This window comes from Oncorhynchus mykiss, chromosome 30, assembly GCF_013265735.2.
Source record: "Oncorhynchus mykiss isolate Arlee chromosome 30, USDA_OmykA_1.1, whole genome shotgun sequence".
Lineage (NCBI taxonomy): Eukaryota > Metazoa > Chordata > Actinopteri > Salmoniformes > Salmonidae > Oncorhynchus > Oncorhynchus mykiss.
Genome location: NC_050570.1, coordinates 45,020,492 through 45,046,165, shown reverse-complemented (window position 1 = coordinate 45,046,165; position 25,674 = coordinate 45,020,492). Strand labels below are relative to the sequence as shown.

At 42.2% G+C, this 25,674-nt stretch overlaps 1 protein-coding gene across 1 annotated transcript; it reads left to right on the top strand.

The window, feature by feature from the left end:
* The first annotated feature begins 337 nt into the window (after positions 1-337).
* On the top strand, positions 338-23,848 carry LOC110521016 (ras-related protein R-Ras-like). Its single transcript, XM_036968766.1, has 6 exons — positions 338-1,263; positions 1,441-1,528; positions 18,266-18,368; positions 20,844-20,952; positions 21,213-21,331; positions 21,595-23,848. The coding sequence occupies exons 1-6, from the start codon at positions 1,177-1,179 to the stop codon at positions 21,680-21,682; spliced, it is 594 nt and encodes a 197-aa protein (XP_036824661.1). The 5' UTR covers positions 338-1,176; the 3' UTR covers positions 21,683-23,848.
* The last annotated feature ends 1,826 nt before the right edge of the window (positions 23,849-25,674 follow it).

The following is a 25,674-nucleotide window of genomic DNA, read 5'->3' as shown; positions in this document are numbered from 1 at the left end:
AAAAGCAGCTTTATACGTATACTCCCCTGCCCTAGATATATGTACACTCTGCTGTAAAATTCCTCATTAAACAGATGAATGACTAGACCTTCATACAACTGGGCTCAACGGCCAAATAAGGTAGTAAACGTAATGTAGTACACATAATGTGTGAATACTATAGTTAACTCATTTAAAATCTGGTTTAACCGTATTGTTTCAGTTTCACGAATAAACGGTCAGTGTTAATTAAATAAACATTTTTAGAATGTATCTCATTCTAATAGAGCCTTTGCTGATTCATGAAAAGAGGGAGAAGCATGAGAATTTATACAATGAGGAAACAGTGTCGGTAAGACACGCCTGGTTTTACATATGCATGAGATTTCGAGAAACCCTTCTTGGTTGAGAAACAAAAGTTGCCTTGGAGCGATGAAAAAATAAGTCCGTGAAGACGAGGGAAAAATGAACACATCGCCAAGAAAAACCCTGTAACTTAGACATCACAAACGTTTGTATATAATGCGTCTGCAGAGATATGTAGACGGATCAATCTCGAGATAATGCAAGTTAGGCAAGTGCGTTGAAGTTTGACGGGGTAGTTGATAATCAAGCTCATATTTTTCTTTCTTCTGGAGTCACAAAGTTGGCATCGGTAGCCCAATTTACTTAAGGCGGGTGCGGAAGGCTTTTCACCTGACAAAAATGATGTGAGAGAGGCCGATAAACCGTTAGATTTTAACAATAATACTTGATTTGTTTTTTTTTTACCGGGTTATGTAGCGACCTATGAATTTTAGGGGCAGTAATACGAAACTATTGGGGTTAGAGGCGACTTTTGTGGATCGTTTACAACACTGGGCCAGACTAAAACTAAACTTTTCAATGTTATGAAATAGTATCAAAAAACGAACTATACATTTTATATTTGAGATATTGATAACCTATCGTAGGTAATTCAAGTTAAATATATTGGCGTAATACCGAGGTAAAAGCCCAACTCTGCTACCTCTATGAGCTAACGTTACCTTGATAAAAGTGGTTCGCTCAATCGTGGGAGAAGTGGACTTTCATTTTTCCCCCTCATCTACCCTGCGGATTACTAAATGACACTTAGTCAATAGATCCTATCAGCTAGTCATCAGTTTTATCATTTCGTTTTTAGACAATTGTTGAAAGTATTTTACGAAACGAATCATGTCTGCTGAGGAGGAGAGATTCAAGCTGGTCGTCGTGGGCGGGGGCGGTGTGGGGAAAAGTGCCTTGACCATACAATTCATTCAGGTGAGAGAATCCCCCAACTGTTTGGACATTGTCAACTGTGTGTTGTTTTGTTTGTCTTGAACTTGTCACATCTTCTGATGTGACTAGTATGTTGTGGTGGTCATTGAACTTGTGCATATTAACCCATATAGGCCAACCCACACAGTCTTAACCCATGCTCTCCTATCTTTTTCGCAGTCATACTTTGTATCGGATTATGACCCAACCATCGAGGACTCCTACACCAAAATATGCACAGTGGATGGGAAAGAGACACGATTAGACAGTAAGTCATACTGTGAGTTTACTGACGTTCTTTGCTCCAAGAATAGAGGGAAAGCGTAAACTACTTGAGTCGGTGAGTGAGCAAGGCCAAATCTGTCTGTATGATTCACCAACATCTGCTCTGTTATGACTTGCAGTTGGCAGATGTTGATGCTCTAAGCCAAGGTGTAGTCTTTTCACTATGCCGTAACAAAAGTGTTTCTGTCCGTCTGTGTTCATATTCAAGGAAGATAACAATATGTAAGTGCACTATGGCCTGTTGGCCCCTGTCGAGTCGGTTAACCCTGGGCATTTACGTCTAAAAGGACCCATGAGGACCAACGTGAAGTTCATAGGAGCATGTCAAATGAAAGCGAAGTCTATATTATTATTTTTTTAAATTAAGACATATATACAGTGCCTTGCGAAAGTATTCGGCCCCCTTGAACTTTGCGACCTTTTGCCACATTTCAGGCTTCAAACATAAAGATATAAAACTGTATTTTTTTGTGAAGAATCAACAACAAGTGGGACACAGTCATGAAGTGGAACGACATTTATTGGATATTTCAAACTTTTTTAACAAATCAAAAACTGAAAAATTGGGCGTGCAAAATTATTCAGCCCCTTTACTTTCAGTGCAGCAAACTCTCTCCAGAAGTTCAGTGAGGATCTCTGAATGATCCAATGTTGACCTAAATGACTAATGATGATAAATACAATCCACCTGTGTGTAATCAAGTCTCCGTATAAATGCACCTGCACTGTGATAGTCTCAGAGGTCCGTTAAAAGCGCAGAGAGCATCATGAAGAACAAGGAACACACCAGGCAGGTCCGAGATACTGTTGTGAAGAAGTTTAAAGCCGGATTTGGATACAAAAAGATTTCCCAAGCTTTAAACATCCCAAGGAGCACTGTGCAAGCGATAATATTGAAATGGAAGGAGTATCAGACCACTGCAAATCTACCAAGACCTGGCCGTCCCTCTAAACTTTCAGCTCATACAAGGAGAAGACTGATCAGAGATGCAGCCAAGAGGCCCATGATCACTCTGTATGAACTGTAGAGATCTACAGCTGAGGTGGGAGACTCTGTCCATAGGACAACAATCAGTCGTATATTGCACAAATCTGGCCTTTATGGAAGAGTGGCAAGAAGAAAGCCATTTCTTAAAGATATCCATAAAAAGTGTTGTTTAAAGTTTGCCACAAGCCACCTGGGAGACACACCAAACATGTGGAAGAAGCTCTGGTCAGATGAAACCAAAATTGAACTTTTTGGCAACAATGCAAAACGTTATGTTTGGCGTAAAAGCAACACAGCTGAACACACCATCCCCACTGTCAAACATGGTGGTGGCAGCATCATGGTTTGGGCCTGCTTTTCTTCAGCAGGGACAGGGAAGATGGTTAAAATTGATGGGAAGATGGATGGAGCCAAATACAGGACCATTCTGGAAGAAAACCTGATGGACTCTGCAAAAGACCTGAGACTGGGACGGAGATTTGTCTTCCAACAAGACAATGATCCAAAACATAAAGCAAAATCTACAATGGAATGGTTCAAAAATAAACATATCCAGGTGTTAGAATGGCCAAGTCAAAGTCCAGACCTGAATCCAATCGAGAATCTGTGGAAAGAACTGAAAACTGCTGTTCACAAATGCTCTCCATCCAACCTCACTGAGCTCGAGCTGTTTTGCAAGGAGGAATGGGAAAAAATTTCAGTCTCTCGATGTGCAAAACTGATAGAGACATACCCCAAGCGACTTACAGCTGTAATCGCAGCAAAAGGTGGCGCTACAAAGTATTAACTTAAGGGGGCTGAATAATTTTGCACGCCCAATCTTTCAGTTTTTGATTTGTTAAAAAAGTTTGAAATAGCCAATAAATGTCATTCCACTTCATGATTGTGTCCCACTTGTTGATTCTTCACAAAAAAATACAGTTTTATATTTTTAGGGTTTGAAGCCTGAAATGTGGCAAAAGGTCGCAAAGTTCAAGGGGGCCGAATACTTTCGCAAGGCACTGTATATATGTATATGTGTTTTTAACCATTTCCATCCTAAAAATGAGGAATAATCAAAGGCTTCGAATTCTGGTTGTACTGATGGAAAAGGGGTCTTAGACAACATCTACCAGATAATTGTTTTAAGGTATTATAAATACATCAAAACACAATGTTGAAGTAAAGACCCCTGCCAACTAATATGAACACTTATATTTAGTTACAGAGAAATTATTTGCCTTCTGTAGGTTTAAGAAACATTGTCTTGTGCATTCTGTTACCAGAAACACACACATTTAAAATATTTTCTAAGGAGGATAATGAAAGTTCACATAAGTAACAAGCAAAGGTAGACCTCATAATTCGTTATAGGGGTTTTACTGATATCAAGTTTGTTTATGAATTATTAAGTGATTAAAACTTGTAATTCTGTTACCAAATCCGTAATGGAATTACCGAACAATCAGTAACGGAATTACTGCGATTGAATTGGCTAAAATGGGAAGTCATAGTAGTCACAAACCATTTACATTTGAGTCATTTAGCAGACGCTCTTACCCAGATTGACTTACAGTAGTGAGTGAATACATTTTTGTACTTTTTCCCATACTGGTATCAAACCCACAACCCTGGCATTGCAAGCGCCATGCTCTACACGGAACATTTGGGTCCAATGTGGGTCACCTGCTACTGTCCTCCCTTCAACTGGCATACTGTTATCTTCTGCTCATAACTGTTTTCTTTCTCTTTCTGTCGTCTGGTGGTCAAAACAAGACTGTGAAAACGGTCTCGACAACCGCTCTCTCTTTCTCGCTCTCTTTTTCTCGCTCTCTCTTTTTCTCTTTCTTTTTTCTTTCTCTCTTTCTCTCCTTTCTGCCACTCTCTTCTTTTAATCTCTCTCCAGTTAATGTCACCTCTCCCAACTCTTACTGATACCTACCATGACACCTAACCACCTACCCTCTTTCCATTTACTATAACAAGCATCCTCAACCACTGAGCACCAACCGACAACGGACCTCCATGGATGTTGAAAAGTAATTGAAATTTGGTCAATCCGCCCAATATCTACTGTACTGAACTGTACTCTACTGTGCTGTATTGTAATGTCCAAACTTGAGAAACACAGACATCTATGATTTGTTCAGATTTGGTCTGGTCCAGACCAACCAAAACTGGTCTTCTTTGGAGGCAGAGCTCATTAGAATAATACCCAAATATGCAAAAGAAGGATATTGCATATTTCTAGCTTTTGTGTACTGGTATTGGTCCAGAGGGGTTCCGATCTATGCGGTAGCGAGGAGTGGTGTAAACAGATGACGAGTTGGCTTTGTAAGTTGCAAAAATCAAAACAATATATTTAATGTTCATCGAATTGCACTCGGCCGGTTCAAGAAGTGGAAACAAAATTCAGTGCGTCGCAACGGGATAGTGCGTCTGTATTTCTGTGATGGACCCCGGATCTGTGGATGACAAAGTTTTTTATTTATTTTTATTTCACCTTTATTTAACCAGGTAGGCAAGTTGAGAACAAGTTCTCATTTACAATTGCGACCTGGCAAAGATAAAGCAAAGCAGTTCGACACATACAACAACAGAGTTACACATGGAGTAAACAAAAACAGTCAATAATACAGTAGAAAAATAAGTCTATATACAATGTGAGCAAGTGCGGTGAGATAAGGGAGGTAAAGGCAAAAAAAGGCCATGGTGGCGAAGTAAATACAATATAGCAAGTAAAACACTGGAATGATTGATTTGCAGTGGAAGAATGTGCAAAGTAGAGAGAAATAATGGGGTGCAAAGGAGCAAAATAAATACAGTAGGGAAAGAGGTAGTTGTTTAGGCTAAATTATAGATGGGCTATGTACAGGTGCAGTAATCTGTGAGCTGCTCTGACAGCTGGTGCTTAAAGCTAGTGAGAGAGATAAGTGTTTCCAGTTTCAGAGATTTTTGTAGTTCGTTCCAGTCATTGGCAGCAGAGAACTGGAAGGAGAGGCGGCCAAAGGGAGAATTGGGTTTGATGATGAATATGTAGCAAGGGCCAGCCAACGAGAGCGTACAGGTCGCAGTGGTGGGTAGTATATGGGGCTTTGGTGAAAAAACGGATGGCACTGTGATAGACTGCATCCAATTTATTGAGTAGGGTATTGGAGGCTATTTTGGAAATTACATCGCCGAAGTCGAGGATTGGTAGGATAGTCAATTTTACAAGGGTGTGTTTGGCAGCATGAGTGAAGGATGCTTTGTTGCGAAATAGGAAGCCAATTCCAGATGTAACTTTGGATTGGAGATGTTTGATGTGAGTCTGGAAGGAGAGTTTACAGTCTAACCAGACACCTAGGTATTTGTAGTTGTCCACATATTCTATGTCAGAGCCGTCCAGAGTAGTGATGTTGGGCAGGTGCAGGCAGCGATCGGTTGAAGAGCATGTATATAGTTTTACTTATATTCAAGAGCAATTGGAGGCCACGGAAGGAGAGTTGTATGGCATTGAAGCTCGCCTGGAGGGTTGTTAACAGTGTCCAAAGAAGGGCCAGAAGTATACAGAATGGTGTCATCTGCGTAGAGGTGGATCAAAGACTCGCCAGTAGCAAGAGCGACATCATTGATGTATACAGAGAAGAGAGTCAGTCCAAGAATTGAACCCTGTGGCACCCCCATAGAGATTACCAGAGGCCCGGACAACAGACCCTCCGATTTGACACACTGAACTCTATCAGAGAAGTAGTTGGTGAACCAGGCGAGGCAATCATTTGAGAAACCAAGGCTGTCGAGTCTGCCGATGAGGATGTGGTGATTGAGAGAGTCGAAAGCCTTGGCCAGGTCAATGAATACGGCTGCACAGTGTTGTTTCTTATTGATGGTGGTCAAGATATCGTTTAGGTCCTTGAGCGTGACTGAGGTGCACCCTGAAACCAGATTGCATAGCGGAGAAGATATGGTGGGATTCGAAATGGTCGGTAATCTGTTTGTTGACTTGGCTTTCGAAGACCTTAGAAAGGCAGAGTAGGATAGATATACAGTGGGGCAAAAAAGTATTTAGTCAGCCACCAATTGTGCAAGTTCTCCCACTTAAAAAGATGAGAGGCCTGTAATTTTCATTATGGACTTCAACTATGACAGACAAAATGAGAAAAAAAAATCCAGAAAATCACATTGTAGGATTTTTAATGAATTTATTTGCAAATAATGGTGGAAAATAAGTATTTGGTCAATAACAAAAGTTTATCTCAGTACTTTGTTATATACCCTTTGTTGGCAATGACAGAGGTCAAACGTTTTCTGTAAGTCTTCACAAGGTTTTCACACACTGTTGCTGGTATTTTGGCCCATTCCTCCATGCAGATCTCCTCTAGAGCAGTGATGTTTTGGGGCTGTTGCTGGGCAACATGGACTTTCAACTCACTCCAAAGATTTTCTATGGGGTTGAGATCTGGAGGCTGGCTAGGCCACTCCAGGACCTTGAAATGCTTCTTACGAAGCCACTCCTTCGTTGCCTGGGCGGTGTGTTTGGGATCATTGTCATGCTGAAAGACCCAGCCACGTTTCATCTTCAATGCCCTTGCTGATGGAAGGAGGTTTTCACTCAAAATCTCACGATACATGGCCCTTTTGCAGAAAAACAGCCCCAAAGCATGATGTTTCTACCCCCATGCTATACAGTAGGTATGGTGTTCTTTGGATGCAACTCAGCGTTCTTTGTTCTCCAAACACAACGAGTTGAGTTTTTACCAAAAAGTTATATTTTGGTTTCATCTGACCATATGACATTCTCCCAATCTTCTTCTGGATCATCCAAATGCTCTCTAGCAAACTTCAGACGGGCCTGGACATGTACTGGCTTAAGCAGGGGGACACGTCTGGCACTGCAGGATTTGAGTCCCTGGCGGCGTAGTGTTAGGCTTTGTTACTTTGGTCCCAGCTCTCTGCAGGTAATTCACTAGCTCCCCCCCCCCCCCCCCCCCCCCCCCCCCCCGTGTGGTTCTGGGATTTTTGCTCACCGTTCTTGTGATCATTTTGACCCCACGTGGTGAGATCTTGCGTGGAGCCCCAGATCGAGGGAGATTATCAGTGGTCTTGTATGTCTTCCATTTCCTAATAATTGCTCACACAGTTTATTTCTTCAAACCAAGCTGCTTACCTATTGCAGATTCAGTCTTCCCTGCCTGGTGCAGGTCTACAATTTTGTTTCTGGTGTCCTTTGACAGCTCTTTGGTCTTGGCCATAGTGGAGTTTGGAGTGTGACTGTTTGAGGTTGTGGACAGGAGTCTTTTATACTGATAACAAGTTCAAACAGGTGCCATTAATACAGGTAACGAGTGGAGGACAGAGGAGCCTCTTAAAGAAGAAGTTACAGGTCTGTGAGAGCCAGAAATCTTGCTTGTTTGTAGGTGACCAAATACTTATTTTCCACCTTAATTTGCAAATAAATTCATAAAAAATCCTACAATGTGATTTTTCTGGATTTTTTTTTTCATTTTGTCTGTCATAGTTGAAGTGTACCTATGATGAAAATTACAGGCCTCTCATATTTTTAAGTGGAAGAACATGCACAATTGGTGGCTGACTAAATACTTTTTTGCCCCACTGTAGGTCTGTAGCAGTTTGGGTCAAGAGTGTCCCACCCTTTGAAGAGGGGGATGACCGCAGCTGCTTTCCAATCTTTGGGAATCTCAGACGACACAAGAGATTGAACAGGCTAGTAATAGGGGTGGCAACAATTTCGGCAGATAATTTTAGAAAGGAAGGGTCCAGATTGTCTAGCCCGGCTGATTTGTAGGGGTCCAGATTTTGCAGCTCTTTCAAGTTAGAGTTGCAAGCACAATAACCATCTACATACCCTCCTGTTATTCTCTTTTTTTCTCGCCATCCAGGTGAGTGAGCATTATCAGTCACGAGGGGGAATTTTATTCCCAGCAGATAATATCTGAGGTAGTTGAGTAACAATTTTATAGCCAGCCCCTCTCGGTCAACCGTGGCATGTTTTATTTCCCTCCCTGAGAGCTTACTGCTGATGTAGGCTATGGGGTGTTCGACCTTTCCCACTCCCTGGGAGAGGACCGCTCCGATACCGACGATGAACTTCTCAGATTGAGTTCAGTGTGTCACGTCGGAGGGCCTGTTGTCCGGACCACAGAGTCCGACTCTTCTCTGTATATACAGTGCCTTGCGAAAGTATTCGGCCCCCTTGAACTTTGCAACCTTTTGCCACATTTCAGGCTTCAAACATAAAGATATAAAACTGTATTTTTTTGTGAAGAATCAACAACAAGTGGGACACAATCATGAAGTGGAACGACATTTATTGGATATTTCAAACTTTTTTAACAAATCAAAAACTGAAAATTGGGCGTGCAAAATTATTCAGCCCCTTTACTTTCAGTGCAGCAAACTCTCTCCAGAAGTTCAGTGAGGATCTCTGAATGATCCAATGTTGACCTAAATGACTAATGATGATAAATACAATCCACCTGTGTGTAATCAAGTCTCCGTATAAATGCACCTGCACTGTGATAGTCTCAGAGGTCCGTTAAAAGCGCAGAGAGCATCATGAAGAACAAGGAACACACCAGGCAGGTCCGAGATACTGTTGTGAAGAAGTTTGAAGTCGGATTTGGATACAAAAAGATTTCCCAAGCTTTAAACATCCCAAGGAGCACTGTGCAAGCGATAATATTGAAATGGAAGGAGTATCAGACCACTGCAAATCTACCAAGACCTGGCCGTCCCTCTAAACTTTCAGCTCATACAAGGAGAAGACTGATCAGAGATGCAGCCAAGAGGCCCATGATCACTCTGGATGAACTGCAGAGATCTACAGCTGAGGTGGGAGACTCTGTCCATAGGACAACAATCAGTCGTATATTGCACAAATCTGGCCTTTATGGAAGAGTGGCAAGAAGAAAGCCATTTCTTAAAGATATCCATAAAAAGTGTTGTTTAAAGTTTGCCACAAGCCACCTGGGAGACACACCAAACATGTGGAAGAAGATGCTCTGGTCAGATGAAACCAAAATTGAACTTTTTGGCAACAATGCAAAACGTTATGTTTGGCGTAAAAGCAACACAGCTGAACACACCATCCCCACTGTCAAACATGGTGGTGGCAGCATCATGGTTTGGGCCTGCTTTTCTTCAGCAGGGACAGGGAAGATGGTTAAAATTGATGGGAAGATGGATGGAGCCAAATACAGGACCATTCTGGAAGAAAACCTGATGGAGTCTGCAAAAGACCTGAGACTGAGACGGAGATTTGTCTTCCAACAAGACAATGATCCAAAACATAAAGCAAAATCTACAATGGAATGGTTCAAAAATAAACATATCCAGGTGTTAGAATGGCCAAGTCAAAGTCCAGACCTGAATCCAATCGAGAATCTGTGGAAAGAACTGAAAACTGCTGTTCACAAATGCTCTCCATCCAACCTCACTGAGCTCGAGCTGTTTTGCAAGGAGGAATGGGAAAAAATGTCAGTCTCTCGATGTGCAAAACTGATAGCGACATAGCCCAAGCGACTTACAGCTGTAATCGCAGCAAAAGGTGGCGCTACAAAGTATTAACTTAAGGGGGCTGAATAATTTTGCACGCCCAATTTTTCAGTTTTTGATTTGTTAAAAAAGTTTGAAATATCCAATAAATGTCGTTCCACTTCATGATTGTGTCCCACTTGTTGTTGATTCTTCACAAAAAAATACAGTTTTATATCTTTGTTTGAAGCCTGAAATGTGGCTTCAAACATGAAGTTCAAGGGGGCCGAATACTTTCGCAAGGCACTGTATCAATGATGTTGCTCTTGCTGCGGGTGATTATTTGATCCACCTCTATGCAGACGACACCATTCTGTATACATCTGGCCCTTCTTTGGACACTGTTAACAAACCTCCAAACAAGCTTCAACACCATACAACACTCCTTCCATGGCCTCCAACTGCTCTTAAATGCTAGTAAAACTAAATACATGCTCTTCAACCGATAGCTGCCCGCCCGACTAGCATCACTACTCTGGACGGTTCTGACATAGAATATGTGGACAACTATAAATACCTAGGTGTCTGGCTAGACTGTAAACTCTCCTTCCAGACTCACATTAAGAATTTTCAATCCAAAGTTCAATCTAGAATCGGCTTCCTATTTTGCAACAAAGCCTCCTTCACTCATGCTGCCAAACTTACCCTCGTAAAACGGATTATCCTACCGATCCTTGACTTCAGCGATGTCATTTACAAAATAGCTTCCAACACTACTCAGACTACATCCAATTTGCTATCACAGTGCTATCCGTTTTGTTACCAAAACCCCATATACTACCCACCACTGCGACCTGTATCCTCTCGTTGGCTGGTCCTCGCTACATATTCATCATCAAACCCACTGGCTCCAGGTCATCTATAAGTCTTTGCTAGGTATAGCTCCACCTTATCTCAGCTCACTGGTCACCATAACAACGGCCACCTGTAGCACGCGCTCCAGCAGGTATATTTAACTGGTCATCACCAAAGCCAACACCTCGTTTGTCCGCCTTTCCTTCCAGTTCTCTGCTGCCAATGACTGGAACGAATTGCAAAAATCATTGAAGTTGGAGACTTATATCTCCCTCGCTAATGTTGTGTCAACTGTCAGAGCAGCTTACCGATCGCTGCAGCTGTACACATCCCATCTGTAAATAGCCCATCCAACCAACTACCTTCCTCATCCCCGTTTTTGTCTTTCTACTCTTTTGCACACCAGTATTTTTACTTGCACATATATCACTCCAGTGTAAATTGCTAAATTGTAATTACTTCGCAAATATATATATTTTTTTTAAGTCCCTGTCAAAGTCTGGTGCTCTTAGCACTGGTTTTGCGCACAGAGCTTTCTAGAAGTTAAAGGAAGCCATCTTTGCTACTTGAGTCCATCTCACATGTGTGGGGAGGTCTTTCTTGGTCAGGTCGGACAATGAAGCGGCTATAGAGACATCATTTGGTATAAAGCACCAGTAGTAACTTGTGAGCCCTAAAAAGGATCACACCTGATTTTTATGCCTTGGCCACTCTTGGATAGCCTCCACTCTCTTTGTCTGGGGGCGTATGACACCACATCCAATAGTGTACCCCACATATTCTGCCTCACTTAACCCGAGCCTGCATTTCTTAGCTGTCAAGCCCGCTCTCCTTAGGCTTCCCAGCACGGCCGTACCTGTTGTAGGTGCGTCTCCCAGTCTTCGCTATGGATCATCACGTTGTCGATGTAAGTGGCCATGTAGGCTCGGTGGGGTCTGAGTAGCTGTCCATTAACAGCTGTGACGTGGCGGTCTCGCTGTGAAACCCAACAGTAATTTCACGTAATGGAAAAGGCCGCCAGAGGCACCTGCATATAGCCTTTCGTGAGATCTAGCGTAGTTATGTAGCTCGCCTTTCCCAATCGCTCTATCAGCTCATCTACACTGGGCATTGGGTTCAAATTTGGAGATGGCGTTCAGGCTTCAGAAGGCGTTACAGAATATCACCGTTACGTCTGGCTTCGGAACGAGAACTAACAGACTTGACCATGCACTGAGACGCTTCTAACTCCCCAACCCAGCATCTCTCTGACTATTTCTTTGTCCCGCAGCATGGATTCTGTAAGGCCTTAAGTTCACTATTTTGCCTGGCTCTGTGTATATATGATGCTGGATGAGATTTATATTCCCTTTGAGGGAAGAGAATACCTCCTGGCGTCGGACCACTAGGGCATGTAGGTCCTGCTCTTGCTGGTGTGTCAGTGACTTCACGACCTGCACCTCTAGTTGGGGTTGATCTTGTTGGACTGCGGGTTGGGAGCAGAACCTAATATCTTAATTTCTCTCATGGTACTCCTTCATAAGGTTGATGTGGTATAGCTGTTCAGGTTTTCTCCTACCTGGCTGCCTAACTCTGTAGTTTACAGGGGATACTCGCCATTACTTCCATTGCGCTAAGATCCAATGTACCTTATCTCCTACATAAGTCCAGGATCCCTCGGCACGGCCTCCCATTTAACAGTTAAAACAGGGAGAAGTCCATTGGCAACTGGGGTATCTCCCTAAGAGCAAACAATAAGTGAAGTAATACCATGTCCCAGTTCCTCCTGTCCCATTCCACAACTACCTTTTATCATCGACTTTACAGTTTTATTCAAGCGTTCTCATGAACCATCTGAGGATGAAATATGCTTGAGTGTATCTGTTTAACCTGTTACAAGGCACACAAATCTTTCATTATGCGGGACATAAACGGGGTCCCTGCCGACTCGGGAGAATATCTGAAACAACTCTTTAGCAATACCTTTTAGTGGACATATTACGCAGTGGTATGGCTTTGGCGTAGCATGTGGAAAAATCAATTACCACCGGTATACAGTGGCTTGCGAAAGTATTCACCCCCCTTGGCATTTTTCCTATTTTGTTGCCTTACAACCTGGAATTAAATTAGATTTTTGGGTGGTTTGCATCATTTTATTTACACAAAATGCCTACCACTTTGAAGATGCAGAAAAATATTTTTTTATTGTGTAACAAACAAGAAATAAGACCAAAAACAATTTGAAAACTTGAATGTACATAACTATTCCCCCCCCCCCCCCCCCCACCTTTTGCAACAATTACAGCTGCAAGTCTCTTGGGGTATGTCTCTATAAGCTTGGCACATCTAGCCACTGGGATTTTTTGCCCATTCTTCAAGGCAAAACTGCTCCAGCTCCTTCAAGTTGGGTGGGTTCCAATGGTGTACAGCAATCTTTGTCATACCACAGATTCTCAATTGGATTGAGGTCTGGGCTTTGACTAGGCCATTCCAAGACATTTAAATGTTTCCCCTTAAACCACTCGAGTGTTGCTTTAGCAGTATGCTTAGGGTCATTGTCCAGCTGGAAGATGAACCTCCGTCCCAGTCTCAAATCTTTGGAAGACAAACAGGTTCTCTCAAGAATTACCCTGTATTTAGCGCCATCCTTCAATTCTGACCAGTTTCCCAGTCCCTGCCGATGGAAAAACATCCCCACAGCATGATGCTGCCACCACCATGCTTCACTGTGGGCATGGTGTTCTCGGAGTGATGAGGTGTTAGGTTTGCGCCAGACTTAGGGTTTTCCTTGATTGCCAGAAAGCTACATTTAGTCTCATCTGACCAGAGTACCATCTTCCAAATGTTTGGGGAGTCTCCCACATGCCTTTTGGCGAACACCAAACGTCTTTGCTTGTTTTTTTCTTTAAGCAATGGCTTTTTTCTGGCCACTCTTCCGCAAAGCCCAGCTCTGTGGAGTGTATGGCTTAAAGTGGTCCTGTGGACAGATACTCCAATCTCCGCTGTGGAGCTTTGCAGCTCCTTCAGGGTCATCTTTGGTCTCTTTGTTGCCTCTGATTAATGGCCTCCTTGCCTGGTCCGTGAGTTTTAGCGGGCGGCCCTCTCTTGGCAGGTTTGTTGTGGTGCCATATTCTTTCAATTTAAAATAATGGATTTAATGGTGCTCCGTGGATGTTCAACGTTTCTGATATAGTTTTACAACTCAACCCTGATCTGTACTTCTCCAACTTTGTCCCTGACCTGTTTGGAGAGCTCATTGGTCTTCATGGTGCCCCTTGATTAGGTGTGGTGCCCCTTGCTTAGTGGTGTTGCAGACTCTGGGGCCTTTCAGAACAGGTGTGTATATATAACTGAGATCATGTGACACTTAGATTGCACACAGGTTAATTTTATTTAACTAATTATGTGACTTCTGAAGGTAATTGGTTGCACCAGATCTTATTTAGGGGCTTCATAGCAAAGGGGGTGAATACATATGCACGCACCACTTAAAAATTAAAACTTTTTTTTATTTTTATTTTTATTTTTTAAATTCTTGGAAACATGTATTTTTTTTCATTTCACTTCAACAATTTTGAATATTTTGTATGTCCATTACATGCAATCTAAATAAATTTAAATTACAGGTTGTAATGCAACAAAATAGGAAAACCACCAAGGGGGATGGTGGTGCAAGGCACTGTATATTCGTGCTCCCGGGCTGATTTGGGAATAGGACCTACCAGATCCATGGCTATCTATTCAAAGGGTGTTTCAATGATGGGGAGGGGGATGAGTTGGTTTCTGTAATTTGCTGAGGAGGCATTATTTTTGGCACTTGTCACTTGACTTGCAGTACTTCTCTACTATCACTTGTAATGTGGGGCCAGTAGAATCTACTCATGATGTGCTTTTTAGTTTTGTCTACTGCCAAGTGGCCGCTCAACACATGCGCCAGGTACCGTACCATGTCTCTATAGGCCCCTTCTCTTAACCACCAGTACTGTAAGCCCTTTATGCAGTAATAAGGGGGGTTTAATAAGGGGGGATTGACGTTCTCCATGTGCTTCCCATCCATCACCTTCACTCTGTGTTGCGCCGAGACCAGGTCTGGGTCCTGCAGCTGTGTGGTGCTAAACTGTCCTGTCAACTCATCAGATAAATTAACGTCTTGGCTGTCTATTCACACCGGGGCCCGTGCGGGCCCTTGGTCTCTTCCGCTCTCCGTTTTGATACCTAAGCATGTATCCTCCGGTCTTTTCTTGAAACAGCTGCCTGTGCCTCTGATCTTGAATTTCATTTTCTTCCTCCCCTGCTCTTGATCTGGGTGACTTCTCCCTGGAGTGCTAGTGGGGCATATCGGTTACGTGCCTTTTGGGGGATGTGTTTTCTCTGAGTGTGCCAGTGACTGCTTTGCATTGCTTACACGCACTGGTGCAGTCTTGGGGCTGCTCTGTTTAATCCGCCACAAACTCTCAAACAAATTAGTCTCTCCCTAGCAGTACTGATAATTGGTTCACCACCCCCACCTTCATAGTGCACTTGCCTCGTGGAGTAACTAACGTAACCTGCACCACTGTGTTGCCATGGATACAGGAGACTGACATCTGTTCCTGACATAAATCTCCCTCCTGTACTAAGTGTGACCGAACTAGGGTAATCTTACATCGCTTCTGCATCCTCTCCTTGGACTTTTAATACCGGGGCTCCCTCCGCGGTCCAACACTGCGGGGATAGATTACATGGATGTGCACCCCTTGAACCGGAGGAAGGCTCAGTGGGCACCAGAAACACCGTCTCTCACCAACCCCTGGTCAGCCATATTAGTTGATACATTTGGGCTCTTGCTGACTCGTTGCTATCGAAGGTCAACTCGTGGAAACGCTTGGCCTGTGGATTCAGACAGCACCGGGATAAGATTTTGGCTTTTAGTTTCTTAGTTCTCTGCATCTGCAGGATCCAGGTTGAAATACGCAGCCTGTACACACCCAGAAAGTAGGGGGCCAGCATCCCTGCCCACTGCTCTGGGGCCCATAGTTCTCTTACTGCTGACCTCTTGAATGATAGCAGAGATAGGCCTCTATTATTTGAATCACTTACGCAAGCAGTAGTGTAAAGCACTTCTTATGGGCAGGTGGGACGGTAGCTTCCCACCTGGCCAACATCCGGTGAAATTGCAGAGAGCAAAATTCAAACTACAGTATTATAAATATTTAACTTTCATAAAACCACAAGTGTAATACATCAAAATAAAGCTTAACTTCTTGTTAATCCAGCCGTTGTCAGATTTCAAACACGCTTTACGGCGTTTTAAGCAAACCATGTGATTATCTGAGGACAGCTTCCCGCCTACAAACACATGAAAAACATATTTCAACCAGGCAGGTGCAACACGAAAGTCAGAAATAGTGATATAAAAAATGCCTTACCTTTGATCTTCTTCTGTTGGCACTCCAAACGGTCCCAGTTACATCACAAATTGTATTTTTGTTCAAGAATGTCCTCTTTATATCCATAACTCAGTTTAGCTGGCGCGCTTCAGTCAATAATCCACCCAGTTTCCCTCCATCAAAATGCATACAAAATTAATCCCAAACGTTACTAATAAACTTTTCCAAACAAATCAAACAACATTTATAATCAAACCGTAGGTACCCTAATACGTAAATAAACAATACAATTTAAGACGGAGAATCGATATTGTCTTTACCGGAGAATAATACCAAAGAACGCACTCTCTTCCACACGCTTGGAAACACTACAGCCAGAATGGGAGCCACCTAGAAAAACTACAATTTCTGGCTCATTCTTCCAAAAACCAGCATGAAACTCTTTCTAAAGACTGTTGACATCTAGTGGAAGCCCTTGGAACTGCAATCTGGGAGGACTTGGCCTTATAATAAAAGTGATAGCCATTGAAAATAATGGTAGGCTGAAATTTTTTTTCTGGGGGGGGGGGGGGGGTTGTGGCCTGCCATATCAGTTCTGTTACATTCACAGTCATAAGTTTAACGGTTTTAGAAACTTTAGAGTGTTTTCTATCCAAATCTGGCAGATTCACAAAACATGAATGCCTCGTTTATAAATTATGTCCAACCCTCTGACATAATTTACAAACGAGGCATTCATGTTTAGTGAATCTGCCAGATCAGAGGCAGTAGGGATGACCAAGGGTGTTCTCATGATAAGTGCGTGAATTTGAACATTCCTCCTTTCCTGCTAAGCATTCAAAATGTAACAAGTACTTTTAAAAAATTGTGCTGTCTGGTTTGCTTAAGGAATTTGAAATGATTCATTCTTTCACTTTTTATACTTAAGTATATTTAAAACCAAATACTTTTAGATTTTTACTCAAGTAGTATTTTACTGGGTGACTTTTACCTTAATAGAAAATGACTCAAGTATCTTTACTTTTACTCAAGTATGACAATTGGGTACTTTTTCCACCACTGCATGCAAGCTCTTCCTCTTTTAAGCTGTTCTTTGTCTTTTGTCTCTGTCCTCTTCTGTCATTTTATCCTCTTTGTTCTATATTTGTCCCCCACACCTCTGGATAGTTCAGGATACATCACCATGAAGAGAATGATATTCATATCCATAATTATATGCATTCCTGTATAGTACAGATCAGGGATGTAAATCCACTTCACCTACTGTTATTCAATGACCAAAATACCTTATTTTAAACTCAAGGTGTCCTGTCATAACTGACACCCCATTCTTTCAGCAGACATCTTTGAATCTTAATTCGGAGCAGATATTTAACCGTTTTTGGAAAACGTGGTCGCATAAACTGATTTTATCATAATTATTTTTTAGAAACTTTGCATCTGCTCAGTTATATCAGTAAATGTGTTTTTGTGAAATGTTCTATGTAGATTGTGCATAGAGTTGTATGGTTTGAACTTTTAAATCAATGTTTTTTGTTTTGCATACATTTTAAAGTGAAAATCTGAGCTGAAGTGTAATTCCTACTGACACAAAAGGAGGGTGTTGCGCTTGTCAGTGAGCCTTCCTTGCACCCCTCCTGCATTTGTTACTATGTTGCATCTACAGTGCATTCGGAAAGTATTCAGATCACCTGACTTTTTCCACATTTTGTTATTAAAGCCTTGTTCTAAAATAGGGGCAGCATTATGCTGTGGGGATGTTTTTCAGCGGTAGAGACTGGGAGACTAGTCAGGATCGAGGGGAATATGAATGGAGCAAAGTACAGAGATCCTTGATTGAAACCGACTCAGGATTTCTGACTGGGGTATAATGCTTTGTCATTATGGGGTATTGTTTGTAGATTGGTGTGTGTGTGTGGGGGGGGGGGGGGGGGGGGGAGTTTAATTTTAGGCTGTACCATAACAAAATGTGGAAAAGGTCAAGGGGTCTGAATACTGTCCGAATGTACTGTATGTCACTGTACATATTTATCCCTGTGTATGTACATCTGAATCTGTGTGTGTGTGTGTCTGTCAGTCTTGGACACAGCAGGTCAAGAGGAGTTTGGGGCAATGAGGGAGCAGTACATGCGCTCAGGAGAAGGCTTCTTGCTGGTGTTCGCTCTGAATGACACTGGCAGGTAAGAATCGTCTGGGTGAATGCATCCACCCAGACAATCTCGAGTCATAGGCAAGCTGTAGATTGGAGATTCAAAACAGTATTCCCAACTACACAACATAGTCCTCAGATCTAAAGCATTTGTCAGGGCTACAGTACTCAAGGTTTCAGGAAGGCAACGTCACTGTATGCAATTAGGGATGCAAATTTTGGTAAATTTAGCTGCCAACTAACTGACCCTCATTAACCAGTCCAACGAAGGGTAAAAAAAAAATTCAGAACATTAAAATGACCAACAGAAAATACTATCAGAGATATGTATATAATGATGAGATGCTTATGTTTCCGCTCTAACAATGGGAGTCGTCCCAAGGCAGGAAAGCAGGCGACAATCTTAGGTCCAAAATAAGCCCATAGAAACACATTGGACAGATTTTGGCGCCTTGCCTCTTCCTCTCTGATACTATGCATGCATATGCATACAAGGACCGGACATTTTTCATTAATAGCTTATGGCAAATGGGAGGCTCGCTTTACGAGTTGAGATTGAGAAATAAAAATAGCTCCTTTTTAGTCAATGCCACAAGGTTTTAACACGCGGTTGCATTTAGAATTGTTTGTTGTGCAATGACTGGGCTTACAAAAGCAGGTTTCACTCCAGTAGCCTACAGGCTTTTTGAGGAGCTACTCTCACGCTGTCTGGTAGGCTATTCCTCTCCGCAAACTAGGCTCTCTGTGCTGTGCACATGTGATACATTTGATTTATGACGACTATTGAAAATACACATGCGGCAATTTTAATGTCAAAAATTATGCAAAGTAAAATATAGACCCAGGTTCCCCAAAACTTGCGGCCCGAATCTGGCCTGTGGGTGGTTTTATTTGCCCCCCCTCCCCCACCCCCCAGTTTTCTGAGCAATAAATACATTTGAATATTCATTGTTGGACATAAGACACCAGGAAATCAGCTCCAAGTTAGTTTTTTTTATTTTGGAAATATATTCCCATGCATTATAGAGATGTGATCATATTCAAATAATAATCATTACAAATAATTGATTGGATTTATATTGCACTTTTCTACCAGCTGAGGTACTCAAAGCACTTTTATATAGTCAGGGGAAGACTCCCTTCACACACCTCAGAGATGCACAGCGACCACTACACATCAGGTGGAGAGGTGAGGAGTGATGTATGCGATTAGGACTGAAGGGGATGATTAAGTGGCCATGATGGAATGTGGCCAGGTAGAACATTTTGCCATGACAACGGGGTGAACACCCCTACTCTTACAATAAGCGCCAAGGGATTTTGAATAACCACAGAGTCAGGACACACGTTTAACGTCCCATCCAAAAGACAGCACCCTACGCAGGGCAATGTTCCCAAATGTAATCAAGGTTTGAAATGATTATTTTAGTCAAAATGTGTATCTGTTCTTGTCGTACAATTTACAGTCAAACTTTTTTAAATGATGTTCTGTCCCCCCGACCGTCTGTTCAAGAACAATTGGCCAGCGGCTAAATCTAGTTGATGATCCCTGTAGAGACCAATAAGCATGACTAGTCAAATACATTTTTGGCTGCTAACCGATTTAACTGTTAACCGTTAACATCCCTATTTGCGATGCAAATGCAGCACACTCATGATCATTTATTCATTCCTTGAGGTGTTGAGGCATTCAAGCCATGGTCAGTATTACACTTAGTCTATACTGTGTTTTCTGGTTTCGGCCATGCAACACTAATCAAAGAGTGCTACAGTAACTAGGGGAAGTGAGACTTGTTATAGGCGTTCACCTCTCATAAGTGTTGCATTCATGACATGGTGTCATATACAGGCAGCGTAATGAGCTGCTGTAGTAGTTCTCTCTGAATTGAAAGGTGGATGGGTGCAATTGCACCTTAACAGAGTTAATGTGTGCCGTTAGTTTAGATTAGTTGTGAAGCTCCTATGAATTGCAACAAGCCCTTGCCCTCTTATGAGCTGTAGAATGGGTCTTAAAGGTGCACTGCAGAAGTTCTGTCCCCATGCGGCGACGAGTCTAAGTACAAACACAACATTCTAAGAACATATGTAGAGCTTAGCCTAATATAACAATTGTCTGTATTTATTTATGAACTGTACCTTTCCCCCCAGACTTGACTCCTGCCAGGTCACACAGGATGCCTGGCTTGATTTGGCAGGGTTCGATAGATGTCCTTTGTGTCCTGGTAGGACACAGGCTACCCCTCCCACTTCTAGTGTTTGTTGTCATGTTTGAATGTTTGTTGTCACTGTGCTGTCGTCTTTGTACATTTTAAAATAAGAGTATACAATTCAACAAACAAAAAAGAAGTTGGATTTATGCAAATGAATATGCCTCTGTTTTAGGGGGTATGTACACTTGTTGTTTTTTTACAGTAAATTGAATGAATGGATTGCACCTGGACATAAAGCACTTGTGATCAGTTCCTAATGTGTTCTTGTTTCGACCACTTTCCTTCCCTTTTTTCAGTTACAATGAGATCCACAAGTTCCACACCCAGATACTGAGAGTGAAGGACCGGGATGACTTCCCCATGGTGCTGGTGGGGAACAAGGCTGACCTGGACCAGTCGAGAGTGGTACTGGTCTTCATTGTTAAAAGAGATATTCTGCTAGCTTTAATGCCAATTTAGATCCTACAGGTTCAAAGTCTCAGGCCTTGAAAATACGTTTGAGTTGCCAACAGGTGGCGAGTGGCTACAAGTGTTTCTTTGGCTAGATCTAATAGCAACTTCCTAATCTTACACAGTTTAATGGAATGAGGAAATGAAACTCGCCTGGCGAGCAGCTCGCTTTTAACCTGAGTGCATGTACCTCTCTCTCTCTGTACTGCCTGTAGATCTCCAGAGAGGAGGCCCAGGGCTTTGCCAGAGAGAACAGGATCCATTACATGGAGGCCTCGGCTAAGAACCGCTACAACGTAGACGAAGCCTTCCTGGAGGTGGTGCGAGCTATAAGGTAATGTCACAACGTTAACAGCTAGCTGCAAAGTAGGCTGTTTTAAATATTTTATTATGTTGCAGAAAGCTGTAAGGTACTTTATAATAGGTCATCATGTTTATAGCTAGATGATTAGAAGAGTTGGTGACTAGAGGCAAAGTTGAGGGACAGATGTTGTGGTGTCCATTATAGCCTGCTCCTGAGTCGAAGCATCCAATGCTCTTTCCCTCACTCTCTCTCTGTCTCTCTCTCTCTTTCATTCTCTTTTTTTTTAAACACAGAAAGTTTCAGGAGACTGAGAGTCCCCCTCTACCTGCAAACCACACAGGAAAACGGAAGAGCGGTGGCTGCCCCTGCACCCTCCTTTAACTGTCCCCTCCCCTGGCATAGCACTGTTGTCACAGAGACCAAAACCTCCTCACCTCACCACTGATGCAAGTCTTATCTGACTTACCTGGAGGGAAATGGGAAAATTGGGCAAGGGGGGGGGGGGGGGGGGATATACACTTGGAAATGCAAAAAAAAACTGGTGAATGGGGCAGGGATGTGTGTGGGAGAGCTTGCTTACGTCAATGGTGGGCAAAGTGGTGTTACATTTTTATGGTTTCATTCACACATAGAAATTAGCATCTTCAAACTTTTTTTCACTATACTTTTTGTATTTCCGGTTTTGTTATTTCATTATTGAGTAAGGATGTAAAGGGAGGCCTTGAGCTAGATGAGAAGAGAGCAAGAGATGAGTCCACAGCCTGAAGAAAGAGTGAGAGAGGAGGGATGGTATAAGGGGGAGATCTCACAGATACTGTGTTTTAGGTGGCCTCCTACATTGGGTCAACCTGATGTAAGTCACTGGTTTGACGTTGCTGGAAGGAATGGGATCATTTAGAAACTAGAGGGTGCTGTTATTCATACCTACAACAGAAAAGGAAGGGAGCCCAGTTAAACTGACTAGACAAATTTGATTTTTGAAAAACTGCATGGAATCGAGTGAGATAAAGAAGAAGCAGAATGAGAGTGGAAACAAATGTTTGAAACACTGGTATTATTTCACGGTGTAGTATCCATGACCACATAATATATTTTTTGCACAACTTCAACTTATGGACTGGTAGGCAAAAGTAGTTTGACACTAAAGTACTATTGTTTATTTTAAAATGATTGGGTGGAAGTTTAGGCTGTCCAGGTACTTTTTGTCTGTGCATACAGGTGTAGGCCTGCTTTTTAAGTCATTTTTATTGTAATGCTGTTTGCAAATTTTTTGTCACACTGCTTACCAGCCATGTACATCAAGGAGTTCGTTTTTGAACTGTATTAAATGAATGAGTCAAAGCTAATGAAGATCCGTTGAAAAGCTGCAGACAAGGCATCATTCCTATCAACCAAAATAATTGTGGGTCCAACAATGACAACAAATGCAGTGTATTTATAATGTTGGTGTTATGTAAAGTTCAATAGTATACAGGGTTAACTGAATTAACAACAGAGACAGAATGTAATATGGAATTTTCTTAAATTTGCGGTATGGCCTCGTCTCCGGGGATTGCCCCTCAGAGCCAGATGCTGATGACGGGTAGCCCTACACTGGGCAGCTGGCATCGGAAACCAACTCCGCTTCCCATTATTATAACTGGGGGAGGGGATGGTTGTCGACAACTGTTGATGAGAAAGTGCGAGAACATGGGTAAGTTGACATATAAATACATCGTAAGATTGCCCATTGGCTGCGAGAGAGGACGGTGCTAATTATAAGTGTGAGCTCATAAGCTGAACAGCAGGCATGAGGAATGTGCATTATTGTGCCGTGCTTATGGGATATAAGGTAAATAATGAATTACATTCCGGACGTGGCTAATAGGAAAGAAGGCCGCTATGCTGATGATAATACGTTCGTATTCATTCCCACTATGCCCATATAATTATGTTATGCTTCAAGTTAACCAAGCATTCAGACCAGCCTTCCTGATTGAACTTCCGTAAACTACATTTGTCATGAAGTAACTTGTTTGTTTAGAGAGGATGTGTAGCACTAGTCCTGCAAACCTTCATATAGATGTAATTAACAGTTAGCCTACTTTTCCCCTGGGTGATATTTCACACAAAGCAGGATAGCCATCTAAATTTCTGAAAGATTCTGGATATGTTCCATATTTGTGAGTTGATTCAGACTCAATTCTGTGACCCTAAAAATATTTGAGATGTTTTGATGAATAATTTGACATCTCAAAACTGGCAATCTTATTTTATTTGTGAAATAGAACCCTGTTGATGATGTAGGATCAACATTTGTCCCCCATTTGTTCTTTACCTAATTCTAAAATAATGCGTTGACTCTGTGTTTATTACTGTAGTGTAATAAGCCACAACATACAATTGTACTTAAGTCTGTTCTTTGTAATAATTTTTAACAGCAAAGAGCCGTTTGTATTCGTATACTAATGAATCTCAAACTATATATAACTTGCACCCTGTAATCTGCCGGTATCTGCCATGTGTATTTTGTACTGAAATAAACCAAATACTTTTTTTTACACATTACACTTTTTATGTTATTACCTAAATCTAGATATTTTGCTCAGAATGAAATAGGGCAGCTGGTTTATCTGGATAACCCCAACTTTTTTTCTACTTTACTATTTCTCTTCAACAGCATTGGTGAACAATTAGTGATAGGAAAGAAGTAGCAAATCTCAGTTTGGCCGAGGTCAAATTTGATTGAAAAAAATAGAACTTCTGATGAATGCAATGAGAAAAGGAGCATGTAAATGTACAGATAAATAAAAAGGACTGTTTTGAATTGGGATTGTGACAATTCAATGTACTCAAGCATGCACTTATCTGATGTTCATTCCCAAAAATATTATGTATGGTAGGTAGCCTGTGTGGTTATAGCCGGCATGGGTTCGAATCCGTCTCACTGCCCTTTGATTCGCCCTCCCCATCTTTCCAACACTGTTCTATCGCTTCAATAAAATCTCAAAAATATATAAAGTTTAAAAAAATACCTTTAACCCTAGTGTAGTGTTCAGGTCTGTGGAACCCATTTTCAATGTTTACTAAAAGACAAATTATACAATTAATGATTTTTTTCAACCTGAGACTCATTGGACTTGGCTCATTTTCTGTGAACATGTAAAAGAACACATTTTCATTGAGTCTGTCATGCACTGCACCCCCCCCCCCCCCCCCCCCCCCGCACATTTATATTACACGTGTGGTGTTTGAGTCCACTGGACCCGAGGGTAATACAAGTGTGTGTGTGTAGGTGAAAACAAGTAATACTTAAACAAGGTTTGCTGTGTGCCTTCACTCTGCCTTGCTCCTTCCTGAGCCTGCTGTTTCAACAGAGCACCAAGAACCTGTCTCCTGCTGTCTTGCACTCTTTACCCTTTTGTAATGTGTAAAACTACACAATGTCTTGTGGGAACCTGAACAATGTTATTACATTACATTATTTTGATACATTGTAAAAAAATTAAGTATTTCCCACACTCTACCCCAACCAGGTGCAAATTGGAGGAGGGACACAACAAATAGCTTTGCATGTGTAGCTCGTTGTCACAATCGATCAGTATGGCAAGAATGATCTCTGCTCAGAGGGCCCTTAAAATTATTTTTGCAGAGAGAGAAGCTAGTGTGGAAGGAGTTTTCCGAAATATGAGGATCATGTTTCTGTCTATTCAGAGTCTGACAGTGAGTTGGAAGGAGAGGATGAGATTGACCCTCAGCCCCCAGTACCAGCCCATCAGCAACCAGCTCATCATCAGCCTGCAGGAGGAGAAATATGTATGTTAAAAAATTGTGAAATTGAATGGTCTTCTTGGTCAAGGAATGAGCCACCCGCATGGCTGCCAATGTGATAAGGATGCAACCAGGGCCAACGTGGATGGGGGTTACTCATGTGCAGGACACACAGTCTTACTTTGAACTGTTCATTCCAGACACCTTCCAGAAAATCATACTGGACTGCACTAATTTGGAGGGAAAAGTGGATTTTTGGAGAGAGATGGAAGGAGAGGGACCATTTACATGCATACTTTGGGGTTCTTATTCTTGCTGGTGTTTTCAGATCAAATGGGGAATCCCTGTGGGATGCAGAAACTGGCAGATAACTTTTCCGTGCAACAATGTCTCTTGAAGACTTCCACATTATTTCCAGGATTATCCGCTTCGATAACTGAGACACCAGACCAGCTTGGCGGCAGAGAGACAAGCCAGCTGTAATCAGGTCAGTGTGGGACAAGTGGGTGTACCGCCTTCCCCTGTTTTACAACCATGTGCCAAACGTTAGGCAGTACATACCGTCTTAACCCCATACGGGGAGGCCAGGTGGAGGAGCCCCTGAGAAGAACCAAGGGTTGTCC